Here is a 22598-nt window from a genome sequence, read left to right on the forward strand (position 1 = left end):
TCAATGTAAGCGCTTTGTGACGCCTAGCCGGGCTGGTGCGTCCGCCATCTTGGGAAGGTCAACCATTCCCAGACACCTCCCAAGGACGCCATGTTGGGGAGGTCAGAGCTCTGGTCCCAAGGGCTCTCTCTTCAGCCCTTATCATGCAGGGGCTGGGCGGGAAGGCTGTTTTGTGCCCTTCACAGGAAACAAGTTACACACAGGAAGAAGGGGGAGGTGGCTAGCTCAGCCTTTTATTTGTGACTGAGCCAGCGAAATGCCCTCATGTCACGGCTTCCAGATGACCCATCGGTGGCACGTGGCATTGCCGGGGGGCCACACGTGGACGCCACGTGGCATTGCCGAGGGTGGCCGATGAGAGGTTGCATTGCCGTGGGGCGATGCTTTGGTGGCAGTGCCGTCATGGCGGGAGGGGGGGCTTTGGTGCCAGGCTGCAGCGTGACATGATGGTGGCCTTTGCTGCAGGGTGACAGGCGGACACTGCCGGGCGCCTTGGCAACAGCCTCTTTGCACCCTATGCCATTGCTGAGCAGGTTGCTGGTTTATGCCACCTTTCAATACAGCAAGAAGATGTGCTTGAGGTGTCACCGGGGTGCAACCAGATTTGTCCCCTGGGATAAAATCCAGGCACCCTAAATTGCCTCTGCTTTAAAAGCAGTCTCTCTTGTGCCGTTTTATTTCCCCAGTGAACATTTGGCTGCTGATCAAAGATGAGTGGAATAGGTAGGAATGGCCCTCACGCAAGGAGACCCAGCCTTGAGAACCGCAGACTGAAAATAGTTTGACACCAATGAATCCAGAAAAGCTTCGTAACTCTGCCCCTTCCCATGCCCTTAGTTGTGTGTCCTACTGTGTTCAGAGCCCCACCCTGTTTTCAGAGACCGCCCTGAAATACAGACTCATGGACTTTAAGGCCAATCCTCAATCCTGCCCCCATCTACCTTAGCAGGCTATATTCTTTAAGCAACTGATTGTTTTGGTCCCGTGAGTGAACATTTAAGACAGGTTTCATCATAATTCCTCTTGGCTGTTACCTCTGCAGTTGAATGGCAGCTATAGTGGGATAATTATATAGATAATTACAGATTGGGTTGGCTCATCTTCATCAGTGAGTAGAGGGGTCCCAGAACTGGCTGGTGAGAAAGGGAGGTGTGTGTGGGGGAGCAATTTGTGGCTTCACCACTTCATCGCTACCACACTGAAGGAAGGATGAGAGGGACTGGATGAGGAATGCGTAGGGTCTGACCTTATGCAAGACGAGGCCTCCATCCCCTGTGTAGGCCCAGGGAGGCTGTCACCCCTCCTCCTCCTCCTGTGGAACCCAATCCCCCCTTATAGAAAACTAGTGCAAACTGTGTCCACTTACCCTTGCCAAAGGTGCACAGATACCACAGTGATGGGCACAGTCTAAGACGATAGATGGCGACTTCTGTTTGAGTCTGTAGATTGGCCCGTAGTACCATTAGCTGCTAAACAGCTACCTGTTTATTCCCAGTGTCTCACCCAGAGTGCAGATTATAGAGACTGTTGGGTCTGCTAGTTGTAATTTCTACAGGCCCTTTTTTGTCACTCCTGCTCACATTTGTGGTACTGTAGTCCATGAGTAGTCCCACTGATTTCAATGGGGTTACATGCAGAGTGAGGTGCCCCCCTGGCGGAATCAGGCCCTAAGTAGTTTGCAGAGCCAGTCAGGCTGAAATGTTCAAAGCCACCTAAGTCTGGACACCCAGTTCCCATGAAAATGAAAGAAACTGGGCCTTCAAGTCCCTGTGGTGACTTTGAACATCCCTGCTTTAATTACTGTAGGATCGACCATGGCTCAAACTAACATGGTCACATGGGGGAGCAGGGAGAAGTTACTCCCCCCACACCAACACGACTTCATTAGACCTGCCCAGATTGTGGTAGTGGGCCAGCCTGAGTGGCTTCTCTGATGCTGCCTACTTGATGGGAGAGGAAGGTTTGAGTGAGTAGATAGATGTGGAGTGGTGGCTGCACCATCCCCAGGCACCTCCTGGATGCAGCGGGGGAGAGTATCCCACACCATAAAAAGGGGTGTAGCGGATTAACCCCCACCCAATACAAGAGGGAAGGTAGCTGCAAGCCCTGACCCATCTCTCTAGAGTTACATGGTATTTAGACAGCAATCCTTCATACCGAGCACTCTTCACTTACATTGGATACTCACAGGGTATTTGTGCCTGCCAGACACCCCATCACTCATGAGCGCAGCACAGGTGTGGCTGGAACTTTTCTTATCTCTGGGCAGATCGCGTGACATGTTCTGAGTCTGCCTGGCTTTCTGAGGAGGTTAAGACCCTATATTTAGTTCGTCTTTTTCTTTTCTCCACCCTCCAGCTTAGCTAGAGGAAAATGTGATCAGTTTCTTGAGAGGTGAGTTCACAGCTACCCACGTATCGGCTTGCGGTAAGGTAATGGAGTTTGCTGCCCTGGAAACTGGATGACCTGCTGCTAGTGCAAGGAATTATTTGAGATGATGGTGGTAATCGAATGCTGACAATAGGAGGAAAAAGGGAAAGGAAAAGAACCGACACTTCTAAGCAGCCAGCCGGGATGCTGTGCATACAGATGGGTGCAGGAGCCAGCTTTCTGTTTTGGTTCATTACAGGGGTGCACATCAGAGGCAGGCAGCTTGAAGGGAAAGGAAAAGTGAGTGTGTGTGTACAGAGAACCAGGAGAAAGGAGAAGGCTAGTTAAAAAGACCCTGCCAAAATAGGTCAGGGGAAAGGGGCCCGCTCTGATGATGGCAAGGGTTAGAAAATTGACTGCACAGATGGCCCCTTCTTACTGCTCAGAACTGTTTCGTGTGTGTATCTGGAGCCAGATCAGATAGACAGGGACAAAAGTATGTTCTCATTCTCTCTCTCTGTAACTCCTCTTAGCCCTGCAGAGCTACTGGAGAGGGAGCTGGGTTCTACTCCGGCTTGTGCATCAGCTGAAGAGTCACGAGCTAAGTACTGACTGGCAAAGCCATCTTCTGCCCACGTAAAAATCTAAAGGGGGAGTTCGCACCCCTTAGAGCCACAACTGGATCTCATGCTTCCTGCATGGGAGACAGGGTCAACCTTGTCCATGGAACCAACCGCCCCTCCCTTAGACTCCATGGAAGCCTCCTCAGGTTGTGGACTCCCCAAGAGACTTTGTCTTGGCCCCGTTGCCAGCCCTGAAGACAAGGCTCAAGTAAGTTGCTACAGCCAGAGGCTCTTTTGGGGAACCTCTGCACTGGGCAGTGTCCCTGCATGGGGGGAGCCCCAGGGGCATCTGCCAACTGGGGAAGCCCTCACGGGGCAGCATCACAAAGAACAGGATGAAAGAGATTGGGCAGGTGCAGCCTTGTGCCTGGAGCAAATCAGAGACCCACACAGCTGTCAGGAGAGCTGCAGGGCTTGGGAGCAGAACCTCCTAGGTCTTCCTTCAAGAAGAGCCTCACCCAGTTTTCCTTCCCTATCCCGTGGTTTTCCCCTTGTAGGAGGGAACAGCTCAGGTTTGTAGAGAGTGCCCCATTAAGAACAACAGGCCAGTCTCTGATCTCACTTATGCTGTAAATCTGGTAAGTCAGTGGGCCAGATCCTCAACTGATGCAAACTGGGCTGGCTCCATGGAAAGCTGATTTACACCAGCCAAAGATCTGGCCCTATGAGACCGCACCGTTTTCATTTCAGCCTTGCTGAATGCATCACATTTATTATCTTCCCTCCTCAGATTCAGTAACCAGTGATTTTATAGTGTAACCTGCCCCTTCAGCAACAATCCCTGCGAAACTCCAGCTACTTTAGCCTCATCAGTCTGTGCAGTGGAAATATGTGTTTGAAATGCATGTTAAAGCTGGCAAGCACTCCTGACTACATGTACTGTTATATGGGAGGAGATTTATCTTCTCCTAAGGGGGGACTGGCTTTCAAAACACAAAATACAGAGCAGTTCCAATCGCATATGTGTTATTTTGGCACTAATACTGCAGCTATTTAAATGATCCACAGTGACAGCAGAATTTATGTTAAATTGGGAGGATCAAATTGGATTGGAATTGGATACCTGTCACTCAGACATATCATTTGTCTCACTATTTCACATCTTACAGATGTTAAATTCCATGGTACCTATAGAGTGACTGTTCTTAATTAAGCAAAAGGCATGTAAATGCATCATAATGAATATTACATTAAATTAACCATTTACATTCAGTTGTGTTTGCAAAGTAGAAATAAACATGGATCTGTGTGTTATTGCAAGGCAGAAGTGAGCATGGACGATAAGCCATGTGTACTCACAGTGTAGTAGCTATGGGTAAAGTGCACCTGTCAGCAAGATGGATTTTCATATAGTTGTGACGAAGTATTGCCATGATGTGTGGTCTAGCAGGAGGACGTGTTCTGTAGTGATTAAAGCAGGGAACTGCGAGTCAGGACTTCTGGGTTCTGTTTCCCAGCTGTGGGAGAGTGTGTCCTCTAGTGATCAGACTGGGGAACAGAGAGTCAGGACTCCAGGGTCCTATTCCAAGCTCTTGAAGGCAACATCCTCTAGGGAGTAGATCAGGGATGGATAGGCAGAACTCAGGGGTTTTGCTGTTTGACCTTGGGCAAGTCACTTAACCACCCTCTGTCTCAGTTTCCCCATCTGTAAAACTAGATCAACAATATTTATCCGCATTGGGGTGAATGAGGCCTAATTATTTAGTATGTGCAACGTGCCCTGAGCTCTTCAGACAAAAGGTGCTATTCTATATACCCAGAAAGCATCACATCGTAGAGCCATTTTGATTCTTTCATGCATTTGGAGCTCACCATCTGATTATTAAAGACATTTTAAAGAAACAAGTCATTTATTTAATTTTATTACCTTGCATCTGAATTTTTTTCTTTTGAAGCACTTTACAGATTTAGTTTTACAGAAGCATAGACCTGTAGTCCAGCAAGAAGCATCACCCTGCTCTTCTGGGTCTGAGGACATCAGTTAACTGTAAAGAGAGGAAAGAACAAATTCAGTCCTTCATAAGCTATATATCTATATAAATAAAAAATTTCCAGTCCTTTATAAGCCACACATACACTGCCAAGTCCTTTATATACAGTGCCCTGTCCTTTATAAGCCTTATACAGTCCTATACAAGACTCATCTACAGTTCCCAATCCTTTACATACAATTCCTAATCCTTTATAAGCCTTACGTACAATTTTCAGTCCTTTACAGTTTTATGTGCAATACCCACCCTCCTCAGCTTCCACTCTTGAAGAAATGATGACAAACTGAAACCAGCACGTGCAATTGGAACCGTAATCCCACAGAACGGGTGGAAGCCCTGTTTCTAGGGTTATTTAAACCTAGACTGGATACAGCCCCAGAGAATCGACTGTAGATCACAATCCCGTACTGTTCTCCAACAGGGCATGCATGAATTGACTAAATAACCTACTGTCACAGAATTTTTCTGCCTCTAGTTTTTACATACCGAGGGCCAGGTTACCAGAAGAGCTCAGGGCTAGGTTTTCAAGTGCTCAGCAACACAATTGCGGCCTGAGTTTCAGAGTTCAGCTCCCATTCAGACACCTAGATAGAGGCCTTTGAAAATCTGGCCTCGATTGCAGGTGCTGAGCTGTTTGGCCAATGTGGCCTAATTTATGGGTGCTGCATTCTGCTGAAAATTTCACCCTAAATCCTGGGGTCCTTAGTGGTTACTCATTGTTTACTTAGGGCTGGATTGTGGAGTCCTTTTGTATACTGCTCTGCTGAGCTTTTACTCACATAGTCCCATTGGTTTCAGTGGGCGATTCACGTATGTGCACAACAGTGTAAATAAGAGATGCGTGATCTTGCCCTACGTCCTCACTAAGGCAAACCCCATTGACTTCAGGGCTGAACAATTAGCACCTCAATTAGCCCTTAAGTTTCTGTGCACAGCAACATTCCCCCAAATACCTACGACTTGGTAATACCAAGAGCCTGGTTCTGATCTCTGTCACAACCCTGTAAATTGAGAATATTTGCACTGAAAAGAACAGAGATACACTGATGTGTAACTGTTATAAAGGTACGATCCAATGCCCATGGAAGACAATGGAAAGTCTCCCTTTGACTTCAGAGGGTGTTGGGACAGAAAGCAAAGGCTAAATTGTCGCTCTGCCAGAAGCCCCATGTACAGGACAGCGTTAGGTTGTGCTCTCCAAGCATTAGATTGGGAAGTAGACTGTGTTTCTCCTTCCTTGATGGAGGAGGCTGGGGAAGGGAACTTACATGGTGTTAGGCATACGGCTAGTGCAGTGTGTCACAGTTCAGGGCAACTGCACCTGTATTTTCCCCTTGTGGTCCAGCAAGGGCACCCACTCTAGGCTCCCAGCTCCTCAGCTGTCAGCTCTCTTGGGTGCAGATGCATTTCTTTCTCCCTCGTGACCGGGTTTTACCAGACTGCACAGTTCCCTGCCTATACTGTGAGTTCCCCAGAAAGTCAGACTGACGAAACAGGTCTGGTTTGCTTCTCCCTGGAGGCTAAAAGGAACATAATTGCCCACAGGTACAAGCTACCGCACAGCCGTTTCTAAGCAAGCACATTTATTCTTAAGGTGATAGCATTACAGAGAAAACACTAAAACACTAAAAGAACCTACACATGTGCTAAGAAGGCTTCCAGAGATCATCCCCCAAGTCCAAAAAGAGCTCTGGTAGGAGTCAGCCCTTCCAACCCCACCAAGGGGCTTTTCTTTGGTTTCAACTTCAGAACACCTTTTGCTCAGAACAAGAACCCCCATGAATAGGTCAAGTCCTTCCAACCCTTTCCAGGAAGGACTGGGTCGTCCCTGGGACAGAAGGTCCTGTCCGGTTGTTGGATCAGAAAGTAGGCCCACAGTCACTTTAAACTCAGGCTAGTTATACAAAAGTCCTTTCTTTGTCCGCTGGTCTCTAGAGAATCCAGTCTGAGCCAGTATAAGTGAGCCTTCCCAGGGGGTGGGACCTCTCGTGTGGTGTTCCAGTTTGAATGAATTTGCCTCATCACCCACCCCTGTTCTTAGCTACTGGAGGTCTCCCTCAGGGAATTATATACCATCCCTGGCCCACAACGATGCATAATACTTAATACAGTAAGATCCCCCATAGATATGCCACCTCTGACACACAGAGGATGTCCCCAGCATGCTGACACAACTACACTGATTGCATTTTGGGGTGGAGCCAAAGCTCCACTTGCATATATATGGGGACTGGCAGCCCCATGAAGGCTGCTATCCTCTCTGCACTGGTACTCCTGGTGTGAGTAGACAGCTCAATGGAGTAAAGGGGGGGGGTCTTACACCCTCTTTTAGTCCCCTCGCTTGGTGTGCAGGATGGGCCACACTCTGGTCTTAAGGGAAGAGAGAAGCAGACTCAAAAATCCAATATTTAGGCACCTAACTCCCACTGATTTCTCCTTAGCTATTCAGTGCCCCACCTGGGCTGGCCTGCAAAGTGCATTTTGCCCTTAATACCCATTCAGGAGGAGAAGGAAGCTCCTCAGTCTTGCTTTTACGCGAACACATTTTCAAATGGCTGGAACAATGTGTTTGCAAGGTCGTTCCCTGGCCACGGAGGAGGGACGTGAACGCAGGGAGCAGTACCAAGGGTGGTTGCTTGTAAATGGTGGGATGTCACTGTAACAATCGACAGCAGCACCGAGAGACCATTTGGGCAATGAGAAAGGAGCTTAGTGTTCTTAAGCGCAAAGTGTATCCATGGTGGGCGGGGGGGAAAATGAGGACTCTGTAAAGGGAGCAAACATGACACAAAAGCCATTCCCAGAATATAAATATCACTCGGGGAGGGAGAGAGGCACAGTTCAAGTTCCTTACAGTACCATTTCGAGCGTCCAGTAGCATCTCAGTTAGCAGTTCCTCCAGGACGTGCTGGTATTTTTCCAGCTGCCTAGCGTTGAGCCGCATTCCAATTTCTCCAGGAGCAGTCAGCTGTGAAGGAAAGCATAGTTAACAAAAAAAGGAAAAAGAAGGGGGAGAGACGGATAATCTCCTACTTTATCGATGTTGAAGAACAAGGGATCTTGTGCACAGAATTACATGCTACTGCTTGCTAGAGTTTTCCCCACCAGCCCTGTAGCCAGCCACTGAAAGTTGTAGCACTAGGAACAAGCTGGAAGTTCTGTCACATGGAATAAAGCTGGGCTGATCTAGACTCCTATTTGGGGCTTGATCCTGCACCGTTCAAAACAATGGGAGTTTCCCTATGGACATGAAAGGGAAGAGGGACTGCACCCTTAGTATGGTGGACATTGACATGGACTGGGTCTTCACAAGGGATAAGTGGCCTTGAGGGCTGTCCTTGAACTCTTTACTCACTCTTGGGTTGCTAGATGTCCCAGAGTTTCAATCCATTGGGTCATCCAGATGTTAGCTTGGTACTGTAGGCCGGATAGGCCACTGGCAATGAACAGCATACTGCCTCTACAATTAGCAGAGGTCCCAAAGGAGAAAGTGATCCTTGAACTTGATAAGCCCCTGTGTTGCAACTCTTTCTCAGGCCAGTCGTTCTATTGACTCCGATGCCTGAGTAAGAGCTGTATGAAGAGGCACATTTCTGCATGCAGCACCTCAGGACAGTTGCTAGGATGTAACAAAAGTGAACAGAGTTGCTCAGGCCACATTTGGGGGTGGTGGTCAGACTCCAGGATGTGCCTGGTATTTAATGTTTAAGACTGAGAATGCTCAGTGTTTAGACACTAATATTAGACGGTTTTGGAAGAGCAGATGTGTTAACTAACGTCCTGGCCAAATTCCAACTCAGCTAGACTTTACATCCTACCCTGGTACTTTTCCCATGGATCCACATTCTTTCTCCTTCCCCTTTGCTGATGAAGAATAGTGATGTTTCCAACCCAGAAGTGGCTGCACTGACTGGTGGGTGAAACAATTCCTGGGCTGTAATTGAGGAGCCCAGTTTTCTATCTTGGGGGACTGAGCAAACGTGCCTCCGAGGGCTCAGATCGGCACGTAGATGCCGAAAAAAACTTGGATTTTCAGAGAACCTTTGACAAGGTCCCTCACCAAAGGCTCTTAAGCAAACTAGCAGTCATGGGATAAGAGGGAAAGTCCTCTCCTGTATCACTAACTGGTTTAAAGACAGGAAACAAAGAGTAGGAATAAATGGTCAGTTTTCAGAATGGAGAGAGATAAATAGAGGGGTACTCCAAAGATCTCTATTGGGACCAGTGCTGTTCAACATAATCATTATGATCTGGAAAAAGGGGTAAGCGAGGTGGCAAAGTTTGCAGATGATACATAATTACTCAAGATACATACAAACCAGACTGTGAAGAGTTACAAAGGGATTTCACAAAACTGGGTGATTGGGCAACAAAATGGCAGATGAAATTCAGTGCAGATAAATGCAAATTGGAAAACATAATCCCAACTATGCATACGAAATGATGGGTTCTAAATTAGCTGTTACCACTCAAGAAAGAGATCTTGGAGTCATCGTGGAGAGTTCTCTGAAAACATCTGCTCAATGTGCAGTGATAATCAAAAAAGTGAACAATGTTAGGGACTATTAGGAAAGGGAAAGATAATAAAACAGTAAGTATCATAATGCCCCTATATAAATCAATGGAATGCCCACACCTCGAATACTGCAAGCAGTTCTGGTCGCCACATCTCTCAAAAGATATATTAGAAATGTAAAAGGTACAGAGAAGGGCAACAAAAATGATTAAGGGTATGGAACGGCTGCCGTATGAAGAGAGATTAATAAGACTGGGACTCTTCATCTTGGAAAAGAGACGAAGGGGGGATATGATAGAAGTCTATAAAAATCATGACTGGTGCAGAGAAAGTGAATAAGGAAGTGTTATTTACCCCTTCACATAACACAAGAACCGGGGTCACGCAATGAAATTAACAGGCAACAGGTTTAAAACAAAACAGAAGGAAGAATTTCTTCACACAACGCACTGTCAACCTGTGGAAATCATTGCCAGGGGATGTTGTGAAGACCAAAAGCATAGCTGGGTTCAGAAAAGAATTAACTAAATTAATGGGGAATAGGTCCATCAATGGCTATTAGCCAAGATGGTCAGGGACGCAACCCCAAACTCTGGGTGTCCCTAAGCCTCTGATTGCCAGATGCTGGGACTGGATGATAAGGGATGGATCACTTGATGATTGCCCTGTTCTCTTCATTCCCTGGGAAGCACCTGGCATTGGCCACTGTCAGAAGACAGAATGTTGGGCTAGATGGCCCAATATGTTCTTAGGTTTTAAAACAGGTATTTTTCTGCCCCTGAGTGCTGATTAAAGAGTCCAAGAGTGAAGCTGGATGGACTCAAGTTTGTAAACTTGGTACCCCCTCTACAAGGTCCTTAGGAATCCTTCAGGTTCAGAGCTGCTGGACAATTCACAGGTGATAACAAGCCTACTTTAGTAAATATCAAGATAAATCCCAAACCAAAAGCCTGAAGCAGACTTGCAAAATCTTGAGCAGCAGTGGTAGATGTTTATTGAGAGGTAAATAAAATATCAGTAGATTTTTCACCATCAGTATGCCAGGCAGGGTAAGTAGACTCGGGCTGAGCTACTAAACTTTCAAGACAAGTTTGCAAGGCTGAGGTGCACCCTGCACCCATCTTCTGATGTAAACTTGCTCAATGTCTGGGTCCAGTTTATAGGAATTGGGTAGTATCCCTTTAAACAATTCCTGAGCCTGCTAGTGGCACTTACTGTCTTCTATTGCAGAAGCCATCAGAACCTAACAGAGCAGCAATGTACACATATAGGTAGGCCTCATATGTTTGTATCTGCTCAGCGAACGTGGTTATTGGACACCCAATTGCACCTGTGTGGTTTCCTCATATACTTAAGGGTCCCCTCCACCATTCCCCTCACCTTGATGATCTCGCCCTCGTCCACACCCTCCACGTCAGAGAGCTCGGTGACTTCTCTGCCTTCCGATCGCTTCTGCAACATCAGGGATTTCTTTTGCGCTTTGTTCCTCTCTTTCTCCTGGAGCTACACAGCAAGGTACAGTAAAGAACAAACACCAAGGATCAGGAAGGTCACAGGGACAAGGGTCGGGGTGGGGCAGAGTGGCTGCTTGTTCAGCGAAGGGTGAAGCATGTCACTCGTGCTATGCGTTATTAATAGGCCATTCTGGGGTGGGTTGTGTTGTCCCTCTATGATATATGCAGTGAAATCCCTCCTCAGCGCAAACCTCAGGAGAGCAGCAACAATTGAGGGGGGTTGAAAGATTTCATACTATGGCTTTGGGAACCCGCTGGGGGGCGGGAGGGGGGGGTCTTTGCAGTGGTTGCTTAAGGCAGGGTCTGTCTGCTGGAGGTGGGTCCATAGTGCTGCCCTAACTGCTACACTGAATTTTAAAAGGGGTATTTTCAGTGTGAGAGAGGCAGATTTTGGACAAAAAATAAGAGGCACTCCCCTCTCGCCCCAGAGGACCCTTGATTGTGATGAGCACCCCTGGGGGAAGTGAGTTTGTATGGGCTACTGGTGGATGACACATTGCAAAAGTCCACATCAGTATACACTCTATAGGCCAGTGCTGAGACACAATGGGAAAGCTTTCATGGCTGCTTCCCATTTCTCATTAGTTTGCCTTATTGTTTAAACTGGATCCACGTACTTCCCCTTGCCCTCTGATAGTGGTGAAGAGTGACCATGCTCCACCCAAGAAGCGGCTGCATGGATGCTCAGCAGAGACACCAAGGGAGGAATAGGCCATCCCCGCTCATACCTAGACAGGGTGTGAAATCCTGGCCCCACTGAAGTCAAGGGGAGCATGGCTAATTATTTCAATGGGGCCAGGATTTGACCCATGGTCTCTCCAGGATGAAGCACATCAGTGAGGTGGTGGTGGGGTGGGGGATGTGAGAAGCTTGTGTGAAAACAGAGAACATTAGTCTCTAGGGCTGTCAGCCTGGCATCTTTCAGCAACATTAGTTTCACATCAAAAGGAAAGGATTTTCCTCTGTGCGTGTCCCAGAACTGAAACCTATTTGGCGCATGGTTAATGATTTGTTAGAACAAAGAGGCACCACAGAATTATGACGGGAGACTGCAGCTTCTCCATAAAAATCAAAGCCATTAGCTCTTTTAACAATTATAAAAGAAAACCGTTAAAAAATATCCACAGACGAATGTAAATGGGCCTTTTGTTTCCACTATCCTATTTTATGTTCAACTGAATCCTGGCTCTTGCAGTCTAATCCTGAGTCTTTCACTCAAAGTCCTCTGCGGGACTGGTGAATAAAGTGCTTTTCACACTTTGAGGATCCTATAAGCTGCCCTACTGACCACATCCCAGTTCTGCTGTGGGACCTGTCATGCTATGGGGAGTCTGTTCCAGCTACATTTCCACTAGAGATGGACTTGAGAGAGCTGGTCTGAACCTTTGACCCATTGAGAGCTTTACATCAGTAAGAACTATGTTGGCCCAAGGTTCATCTCCCATTGAAAGCCCCAGCTAAGAAAAGCATTGCTCTTCAGGCAAGCACATAAATGTGTGTTTAAAGTTAAGCCCAGGCTTACAAGATTTCCTGAATCAGGGCCCAAGTCAGCACTCTGAGCACACTTGTAGACGATCACCCTATAAATACAGTCTTAGGCTGTTACCTGGAAGATTGGTGGTTTGAACCCTCTTAAGGGATATCAGCTCCACCGCAGCACGACTGAGAATAAACTGAGCCAGTGCCCCCAGACTTGCCCCACTTTTCCAACGACATGGACTTAAAGAAATCATCCCCCTTGTCTTTTCTTACCTGCGCCGTGTGAGACCTGGCACCCGTGCACTTAAGGATTTAGTGGGTTAGCACACTAGCCCTTCACCTCTGGAAACTGGAGGGCTCAAGGCATAAGACAAATGGGTCTGCTGCTCTCAGCCAGACCCCTAGTGATGACAAGGGTCATCTGGGTATATTCTCATTCAATCAATTCCCTGCACCATTGGGCATTGGGCATTACTGCACCTCAGTGCCTCCTGTTCTCTGCCTGTGGCACAAAATAGTTTAGTCTCATGAGGGCTGTGATACTTCGGTCTAATTCTGGTGGTTGGGGTTGGCGTGGAAGTGGCTGGGTTGTGTGTAGTGGCCTCTGCCTGAAAGGTGGTCAGACTAGCCATGGTGGTCCCTTCTGGCCTTAAACTCTATGAAGCTATGACTGGCAACATCATGAAACCACCCATCAAACCGGTAGTGTCTCTGCTCAGAGGGGATGAACTATGAGCTATGTGTGGGAAGCGTCCACAGGATGTGCCTTTCTGCACCATGCAGGGCTCCAGCCATTGCAGTATGGTTCTCAGAGGTTACCTGCATCCTCTCGATGTCGCTGCGAGTGAAGAAGGCTAGGTAGCCTTCAGTCTGTTCAGCCAGCATGGCCACCACGTACATCACCAGCAGAGAAGCCACCACCTTCCTGGAAACCATCACGAAGCTTGAGAAAGCCTGAGCAATACAGGAGAGGGGAAGGTCAGAACATGCCAGCAGGGATGGCTGCCTGCCGTGGTGCACAGCAGTTCAACCAACAACAGGAACAAAGAACCAAGCCCAGAAAGGAATAACCCTGAGTTATAGTTCAGACAATTTATCCTTCCTGGGACACAGAGCTTGGGTTTCTTTGGCCTTTATTTCTGATCAACAGCCATAGACTTCATATTTGTTCTCCAAGCTGCTTCCGTCACTGATATTAGGTGTTGAGTGACAGTTTAACCTCCCCTTGAGGGCCTGACCTCCAGCCAATGGCCCAACCCTAAGAATGATAAACATCCCAGAATTGCAACTCCCACTTGCCTACAGGATTTACCCCCACATGGTCTACACCCAGTGAACCATACGATTTGGCAGCTGGGGATGCTTACCTGGTATGGGAGGCAAAGTGCTCTCAGCAAGCACTTGGGTAAAGATACCTGGGCTTGCTTGCACCTGCTTTGCACAGCACAGAGCTGGGAAATGTCACTGGCGGGGAAGCATTTCTCAGTCCATACAAAAGAAAACTGCTTTGGAAGCTGAACATTTTCGTTTAGATTTTGCATATGGGAGCGCTCTCCTGGCAGGCCTCATGCTGCCGAAAAGGTTTCCCCCCAACTCCCCGGAACTCTGCGTTGCTGAACAAAACAAATGTTGAAAGGTTCAGGCTGAGATTTCCAAAAGTGACTGGTGGTTTTGGGTGCCCAACTTCAGACACCTTAAAAGTTGCCTATTTCCAGAGGGCAGGTGCTCAGCATTGCCTGCATATTAGGCCCCTTTATGCTGGGCAGTGGGTACCCAAAATCACCAGTTGCTTTTGAAAATCTTGGCCTAAAAATGTATGGAGCAACTGCAGGCTGAGGAGGGCCTGGTCTGACTTACACTGAGAGGTGAAGCGTACATTTGTGTGTCTCTAGTTAGAATGACGCCCTGGCTATAAGGCGCAGATACCCACTGAGTTCCCCACTTTGAGATGTCTAGAATGTCTTCCTTTGGCAAGCAGAGTTTGGAACTGTGCCAGCTTTTGACAGGCTGCTTTGACTACTGCATCATCCTAAAACACACAAATGCCCTCTGAACCTGCAGCAGCTGTGACTGACAGCCGCCTCGTCTTCTTCCTAGAAGGGTCCTCTAAGCCGATTGGATTTCCAGACTCCCGCCTCTAGAACACAACGGTTTTAGGCTTTGAGTCAGCAAGGGACCGACGGGTTCATTGGAACATTGACTTCGCTGGGACTCCTTGCCTGCGTCAGACCCTTGCTGGATCGGGGCCTGACTCAACAAAGACGCAGCTTCATTTTCTAATCACGAGCCAGAGGAAGGGCCACCTCCAAGCACCTCTGTGCATTTCAAGCCGTGAGCCTCTCGACTCCCAGCCTGACTTCTAGCAGCCTGGAAGATGGACACAGAAGAGGATGGAAGGCAGGGGAAATCTGCTCCAGAGGGGAAATCCTGCCTTTATGCAGTGAAAGGGAAGGTTCCATGCAGCCCTGCCTAGAACTCCGCCAACAGACTCTGGCTTAAGTGCGTGCTTCCATGAAGCAGGTTCTTATGCAATACCAGTTGTTTGCACTTTAAATTGTATACACAGCACTTGATGAATGCTTGGGTTTTGCTAGCTGGATAATTAATAATTAATAAACAGATTTAATATAATGCTTTGTATTCCTGACCTAGCATGTTGCCTCCAAAGATCTCCAAGTGCTCTACTGCATTATCCCCACCTTACAATTGGGGAAACTGAGTCACGGAGAGGCAAAGTAACTTGCCCCCAGTTACTGAGTCAATGGCAGAGCTGGGAACAGAATTAAGGGGCGTGCTTTAGGGAGTGGGGTCTAGTGGTCAGAGCAGAGTACAGATCCCATGCTTTAACTCTGTCCCTGAGCTGAAAATACAACCAAGGAGTCCTTATTAACAGGACCCCTCTCTAAGCACTAGACACTGCCAGTTCTCATGGGTGTGTTCCTGGGCAGTAACTTCTTACATTTAAACTACAGTTTTATGGAGCGTTAAATACCTATTCAGTTCTGCCAACACTACACCTCCGTTACAGTGTGTATGAAATCCAGACTTGCCCAGGGGAAAATACTTCAAGCTACCACACTGAGCTTCCACAGTGAGGAAAGTGTCCTGATTTAGCAGCTTTAGTATAACTGTTTTATTATAATTATTTTTATTTTCTCTCAATAAACTTTGGGGGAGAAGGGAGATCAAGCCAGCATGCTAGTGTCTCTAATCCCATAAGGGACCTATAAGACAGTATGGGCAACTCCCACAGGTGGGCCGAGCCCCTTAATAAATCTTGCTAGGTCATACAGAGCTGCAGACATCATTTGCCACCCAAGCTCTATAGGAAACCAGTTTAAAGGGATTTAAAAAGCAGTTTCCAACCTGATTTAGCAGCAATTTCACATCAGAGGGAGGATTTATGTAAATATTAAATCTCCTCTTTAAATATTAAAATGTTCTCTCTTGAACACATTTAATGAAGTCTGGTCCCACTACGTAACTGCTTTACCCAATTTTATCCTGATCCTTAATTATTTTTAAAAAGCTTTTGGTTGAGGCATTATTAAAGGGACACTGTCAGGTCAAATCTGGCCCCAGAATTAGATTTCATGTAAATATAAACTTGTACAGACCAACAGAAACTAACAAACATTCCGTCCCACAGCATTTGCCACCCGATCATTTTGGCATTGTGCTAGCCCAGGAAAGCCAAGAAAGAGCCATCTCAGATGCCACTGAATAAAAAACACTAGGACTTATGTATCAGATCACCGTGTGTGCTGGTCTTGGGTCTGCTTCTCCATTGTCCTGCACTAAGTGTTATCATTTACACCTGTGCAAAATGCTACCAAAACAGAATGGTAGGGCCAGATTCTAAGGTGGTGTAAACTGGCATCGTGTTGATATACACCAGCAAAAGATCTGACCCAGTAGTGGATTACCCCCATATTGCATTCACTTTGCACAGGTGCAGATGACTATGAGGTTTGGGGCAACAGAGGCTCGGCCCCCCACTGCAACAGGGGCCAGTCCAAGCTGCTAAAAACTCACACAACAGACAATTTTGTAATATCCTGCCCACATGGTGAGGTTTCTTCCTGACCCTAGGCAGTCAGTGGCTGGTTTATCAGACCTACTGATTGCATTGGGAGATTCTGCTGTAAAATCAGTTGCACCATGTGACCTAGTGCTGTGCAGAGATTGCTTGGCTGTACTGATCAAAAGGGGATTGCCTAGGTCTTTCCTTAAAACAGGATTCTACCATGCTTATGTCCTGATGCACATTCTCTCTCAATAGGATCATTCTTTTGTGTCTTCATTTATTCCGTAACATCAATAAACTACTGCCCCCCCACAACAAATACCTCAGTCACCTCCTTCATCTCCCACTTACTAGCCCTTTGTGAAGCTGTTCTCTCTCTGTTCCAGGAGAAAAGCTCCTGTTTTTTACTTTATCCATCCAGCCAGTCCACTGAACCTCCCTTCCTTACTTTGTAAACAGGACACGTCTTTCATATTTTAAGACTCCAGCTCGGCGCCTCCCCAGGCGAATCTATAGCTTGCTGTTCGTGAGTTACTTTCACAGGTAGCATTTGAAAAAGAAAGTGCCAAGAGGTAAGATTTCAAGGTGGGCATCAGTACAGCATGGTATTCTGGGCACTTTGGGCCAGATTCTACATTGCCCTGCACCTTGCATTGGCATTTCCGGTAAAAATGCCACCATTCTGATCTGGGACCTTTGGTCTAAATGACGACACAACTCACAGCACAATGAGCAGTCAAGCCCTTTATTCCCTGAGCATTGGTTCAGGATCAGTGAGGGACATCAAAAGGTTAATTTGGGCAGAAGTTGCATCTGCTCCATCTCTTGTGTTCAGGGTATCTCCTGGAGCGCTCTATTCCTATACGGCTCCCTGAGTCTCTGCCATATATTCCATTGTCTGATGGGTCTAACAGGCAGGTAATGAGAAGGGAGTCAGTTTAATCAATGCTGATAAAGAGAGGGAAGTGCAGAAAGCACCTTCCGCCTGAATTAAACAGTGATGTTGATCCCTCTTATTAGGCTTGAGGCCTCTCTCCCGTTTAAAAGTATCTGTTGAGCTGCAATCAACTAACTCTTGCCATGGCAACTCTGCAGGTAGCAGGGTAGGCTGGATTGGCTCTCCCTATCTCTGAGAGTTCAGTGGGATGTGTCTGGATGGAGACTGAGAGTAGCAGCAGCAGCCTCATTAGCAACAAGAAATTAAACTCCATGGAAAAATGGATGAAAGATCCCTGAATAGGAGAGAAATCAAAGCGGAGAAGAGCTTAGATATCATGATAATGGGCATTACCAGATGGGTGCGTGGGGGAACTAAGAGAGAAGAATTGTTGGAGGGTAAATAATGTTAAAGGAAGGAAGAGCGGAAAGAGGGGACAAGGCACAATAACAACAATAGCCCCAAAATGGAAAGTATCTTCCACCCAAGGAGCTCAACGTTCTTTAAAATCTCCAGGGTGAAATTCACTACAAGAGATCTATGCCCCATTAAAGTCCTGCTTATAATAGAATATCAGTCTTGTGCAGGATCTCTGCACAGGGGTGAATTTCACCTAACAGTGAACTAAATTTCCTCCCTCCTCCCCCCCAAATGAAGTAGCTAAATATTATCATCCCATTTTACAGAGAGGGATGTGAGGCATGGAGACCCCACGGTCCACAAAACAAGCTGGAGAACCTAGGAGTCCTGAGTCCCAGTCCTCAGCTCTAGCATCGGGACATCCCCAGATGGGAAGAGGTTGTTTCTCTTTTTAGTGATATACAGTTCAAGGTTCATGTAAGGGAACCAGGAATGATCACTAGAACCGGGGAGAGAAATTTAAATGGAACCATATTCCACTGGAATATCCAGCTCTGCCAAAATCAAAAAAGCTCGATTTTGTCAGAATGTTGTTTTGGAAGAAAACCAGAGGGAAAAAATAGTTCTGGCAACATTGAAATGTCCTGTTTTGACGTTTCCATAATGAAACTTTTCGGTTTAAAAAAACCTGTATTCGATCATGTCTAAACCCCCTTTTTTTTTCTTTTCCCCCAGAATCTTCCTTCACAGAGAAGTCAGAAAGGTTTGGTTTTCTGCTCCCATTTGGAAAGGACCTAGGCTTTGAAATCTCAAAATCCTTCATGAAATGGAACTTTTGTCCTCTGCTGACCCTGCCTCAAACCGTTGAGCGTTGACTGTCCATTGCAGCATTATCACAAGCAGAAATGAAGACACTCATCACTTACCTAGGGAGTGCAGCAGTCTCTCCTTGGCAGTCAGGGCTTTCTGATTTCTCCTGTGTGCTCCTGCTCGATCTCTTAGCCCTTTATAGGTCCACCACAAGCGCCCAGTTACATCATCAATAATCAGTGGTGCCCGTGGCTCCCAGAAGCGGTCACTGAATACTTGGGGTGCATAGAAACGGCTTTGTTGCTCAGGCAGCAACTTCTTCTGCAAGGAATTTTTTTAAGAGTTCCCAGTTTCCCAGGAAGATCACAGCCCGCCTCCACAAGTGGCAGTCCTCAGAATGCTTGTGTGAGGTCATCACAAGCCAAATCCTGGCCCCTTGGAAGACAACAGCAAACGTTTCATTCTCACTAGAAGATTTGGCTCTATGGAAACACTGTGGGTCAAATTCAGAGCCGACCTATATCTCATGCCAAAGAAGAAGGATGATCTTGTGGTTATGGCAATGGATTTGGACTCAGGATATCTGGGTTATATACCAGGCTCTGCCACAGACTCCTTGTGTGACCATGGCCAAGTCACTTAATCTCTGTGTGCCTCAGTTTCCCCATCTGCAAAACAGGGGTAATGAATAAGGCTACGTTTTAGTCATGGGTATTTTTACTAAAAGTCATGGACAGGTCACAGGCAATAAACAAAAAGTCAAGGCCCCATGACCTGTCCATGACTTTTACTAAAAATACCTGTGACTAAATCTTACCTGCTGAGAGGAGGGCGCTCCTGAAGATTGCTGCTGGGGGCAGGCAGCGTGGGGCCACGCTTCTGCTGGGGGGGGAGGAGGGCAACCCAGAGCCCTGCTGCAGCTGGGGGTGGCCCAGGGTCCCCTGCCACTGGGTTGGGGGAGGGTGGCCCATGGCTCCGCTGCCTCTCCGGGCGGGAGGCAGCCCGGAGCCCCCCAGACGCTGCTGTTGGTCTGGGTGGGGGGGTGGCCCATGGCCCTGCCGCTGCTCTGGGAGGGGACAGCCCGGGGCCCCCCCGCCACTGGTCTGTGTGGGGGTTGGCCCGGGGCCCTGCTGCCGCCATGGGCCTGGGTGGGGGATGGCTCACGGCCCCGCCGCTGCTGGTCCAGGTGGGGGCGGCCCGTGGCCTCGCCACTGCTGATGCAGGCGGGGGCAGCCCGGGGCCACCCAACCACAGCCGCTGCTGGTCTGGGGGCGGCCTGGGGCCCTGCTGCCACAGCCGCTGGTCCTGGACCGCTGCTCCAAGGCAGCGCCGGGGATCAGCTGCCTGGGGCTGCCAGAGCAGCGGCCAGTGAGGCTGGCCCCTGCGATTCCCCAGCTGCTGGGGTGTTCCTGGGGTCAGCCCCACCAGCACGCAAAATTCACGGAGGTCACGGAAAGTCACAGAAGCCGTGACCTCCGTGAATGATTCGCAGCCTTAGTAATGAACCTTCCTTTCTCCCACTCTTTGCTTGTCTGGTCCATTTAGAGTGTGATCTCTTTGGGACAGGGGCTGTCTCTTACTGTGTGTCCATAAAGCACCTAGCACAATAAAGTCTGGATCTTGACTGGGTGGGCTGTAAATGCAACCAAAATGCCAACAAATAATAACAATGATGACACTGAAATAAATGTAAGTCAGGAAAAAATGTAACCTATGATATTACAATTGCATGGATTTAAAGTAAGGATTGACCTAGAAGAATGTAGAGCCAAATATTAAAATAATAAATAATGTTTTACATATTTAATCTATCACCATTCATCACAGAGCACTTTATGGATAACTTGAGCCTTTTAAAGTAGTCTAGGAGGTTTATCTATCTATTTGTATGGTTCCTATTCCCATAATATCTGAGCACTTGCCATTCTGTAATACATTTAACCTCTCAACCCTCCTGTGTGGTAGGGCAGGGCTATTATCCCCATTTTACAGTTGGGGAAACTGAGGCAGGGAGACTAAAACTAACTTGTCCAAGGTCACACGGGAAGTCTGTGGCAGGGCAGGGACCAGAACACAGCTCTCCCAAGCCTAGGCTAGTGCCCTAATTACTGGTCATCCATCCTCTCTGGACACCATTAGACACATATGCTCAGAATCTGTCATGCTGCCCCTTGTGTTGTCATTTATACCTGTGCAAAGAGGGTGCAAAGTGAGAGTAAAATGCTACCGGTAGCATTTTACACTCACTGTGCACTGGTGTAAATGATGACAGGATGCAGAGCACCAGAGAATCAGGCCAGTCAATCGCCTGGACAGTTTAGAAAATCCCAGCCAAGGCTCGTTTCACCCATCCCTGAAATGCAGCTGCATCTAGGGCAAAAAAAAAGAGTCCGCTCCTGAAGGGCCTGATCCCAAACCCACTGAGGTCCATAAAAAGATTCCCATGGACCAATGTGCTCAGTCCCAAATGGCACATTGCAAAGCCATGCAATGTAGGGTAGGGTCTGAAGAATATCTTGCCCCGCAGACGGCAGGGGAATATTTCGGAAGGAAGCCGCCCCCTGGCCACTGACCATCTGACATTGACCCTACAATGAAACTCTCCAGCTCTCCTGACGATTTCACAGGAACTGAAGTGATGGCAAGCGGTCAGGACCTCAGCTTCACATCTCCTCGGACTGCTGGCAGCTTACAAGGAAACCTGAAAATAAACGAGTGAGAAACAAAAGGACAAACAAGTTAGCCAATGTATTAAATCCTGCTCTGCTTAATGGCTTTCTAGGGTGCTACATCTGTTGTTTGAAGCAGCATTCCTGCCTCTCTGACTGAGTGCTGAGCACCTGCAATATTTGCCAGGTACAAGCTGTGTGTGTGAGAGAGAGTGCGCGCAGGGGGAGCTGCGAAACAAGTGAATTAAAATGGTTTTCCTCATCTGTTCTGCATTACAGCTGGTCAATACAATGTGTACAAACTTTGGAACCTCATCTGGGTTTTACAATAGGTCCCCTGCTGTCATCTCAGTCAATAACTTTCCATTTGGTCCAAAACACTCCTTAAAAAAATGTGCCAGTAGTTAAGATGCTTCCAAGATCCCTCTGTATTTATTACGGCTTATCGCAGGGCCAGCAATATGGGTGCAGCTGTAAAACTTCAAGAGAGATCAAATAGTTTCGCTCCCAGGGACCAAGTGTGCGTTGAGGGCAAGGGGAGAGGGTGCAAATGCTCATTAGCTTTTCTTCCCTAAAGAACTTGTGAAAACCCATTTGACACCAGCTTTCATTTTAATCGAATTTTCAATTTTTGTATGGCTGTGATGGATGCGGCTGACGAGAGGGCAAAGGGAGTTGGGAAGCAGCAAAAGAAAGGTCCCTCTTTCCAAGTGCCAAACTTTCACACCTCTCCACCCCTTTTACCAGGGCAATGTGGCTGCTTGTCAGATCTCCAGTCCATCAGCAGTGAGATCTCCCACTGCAAAAGAACAACCTTGAAAATAGAAGGGGAGACCGTAGAATTAATCAGATTTGCATTAACTGGGTACTACAGGTCCGGTTATCAGCTATAGGGCTGTGTCCCCATTTACCTATGTGACAAGGTATGGCTCCTCTGAAATCACAGGCATGACTGCAGCTCAGGTAGACACACCTGTGCTAGCTTTAAGCTAGTTAGCATGGCAAAAAATAGCAAGGAAGCCATGGAGAGACAAGCTTCAGCACAGACTATATAAACCCTCCTGCAACCCCGGGCACATCTACAGAATTTACAAGTTAGGGGCCAAAATCCACAACTAGTGTAAATCAGTGTAGCTCTTTTGACTTCAGTGTAACCATTACCTAGATTGCAAGCTCTTTGGGACAGGGACTGTTTTTTTTGTTCGATGTTTGTACAGTGCCTGGTCCATGACTGCAGAACAATAAGAGTCCTGGTCCGTGACTGCAGCCCCCAGCTGAGGAGCTGCTCTACAGTGTCCTACA

The 22598-nt window shown here is 47.5% G+C and overlaps 1 protein-coding gene across 2 annotated transcripts; it reads right to left on the reverse strand.

The window, feature by feature from the left end:
• Positions 1–4828: 4828 nt before the first annotated feature.
• Positions 4829–21322, reverse strand: MLN (motilin). Of its 2 annotated transcripts, XM_043533670.1 has the most exons (6): positions 21201–21322; positions 18744–19062; positions 13313–13447; positions 10881–11003; positions 7839–7952; positions 4879–4978 (listed from the first exon to the last, which is right to left on the reverse strand). In XM_043533670.1, the coding sequence occupies exons 3-6, from the start codon at positions 13427–13429 to the stop codon at positions 4943–4945; spliced, it is 390 nt and encodes a 129-aa protein (XP_043389605.1). In that variant the 5' UTR covers positions 13430–13447; positions 18744–19062; positions 21201–21322; the 3' UTR covers positions 4879–4942. The 2 variants fall into 2 exon arrangements, with proteins under 2 accessions (XP_027681754.1, XP_043389605.1); XM_027825953.3 differs by lacking the exon at positions 21201–21322 and having other exon boundaries at positions 4829–4978; positions 7844–7952; positions 18744–19320.
• Positions 21323–22598: the final 1276 nt, after the last annotated feature.

This window comes from Chelonia mydas, chromosome 21, assembly GCF_015237465.2.
Source record: "Chelonia mydas isolate rCheMyd1 chromosome 21, rCheMyd1.pri.v2, whole genome shotgun sequence".
NCBI lineage: Eukaryota > Metazoa > Chordata > Testudines > Cheloniidae > Chelonia > Chelonia mydas.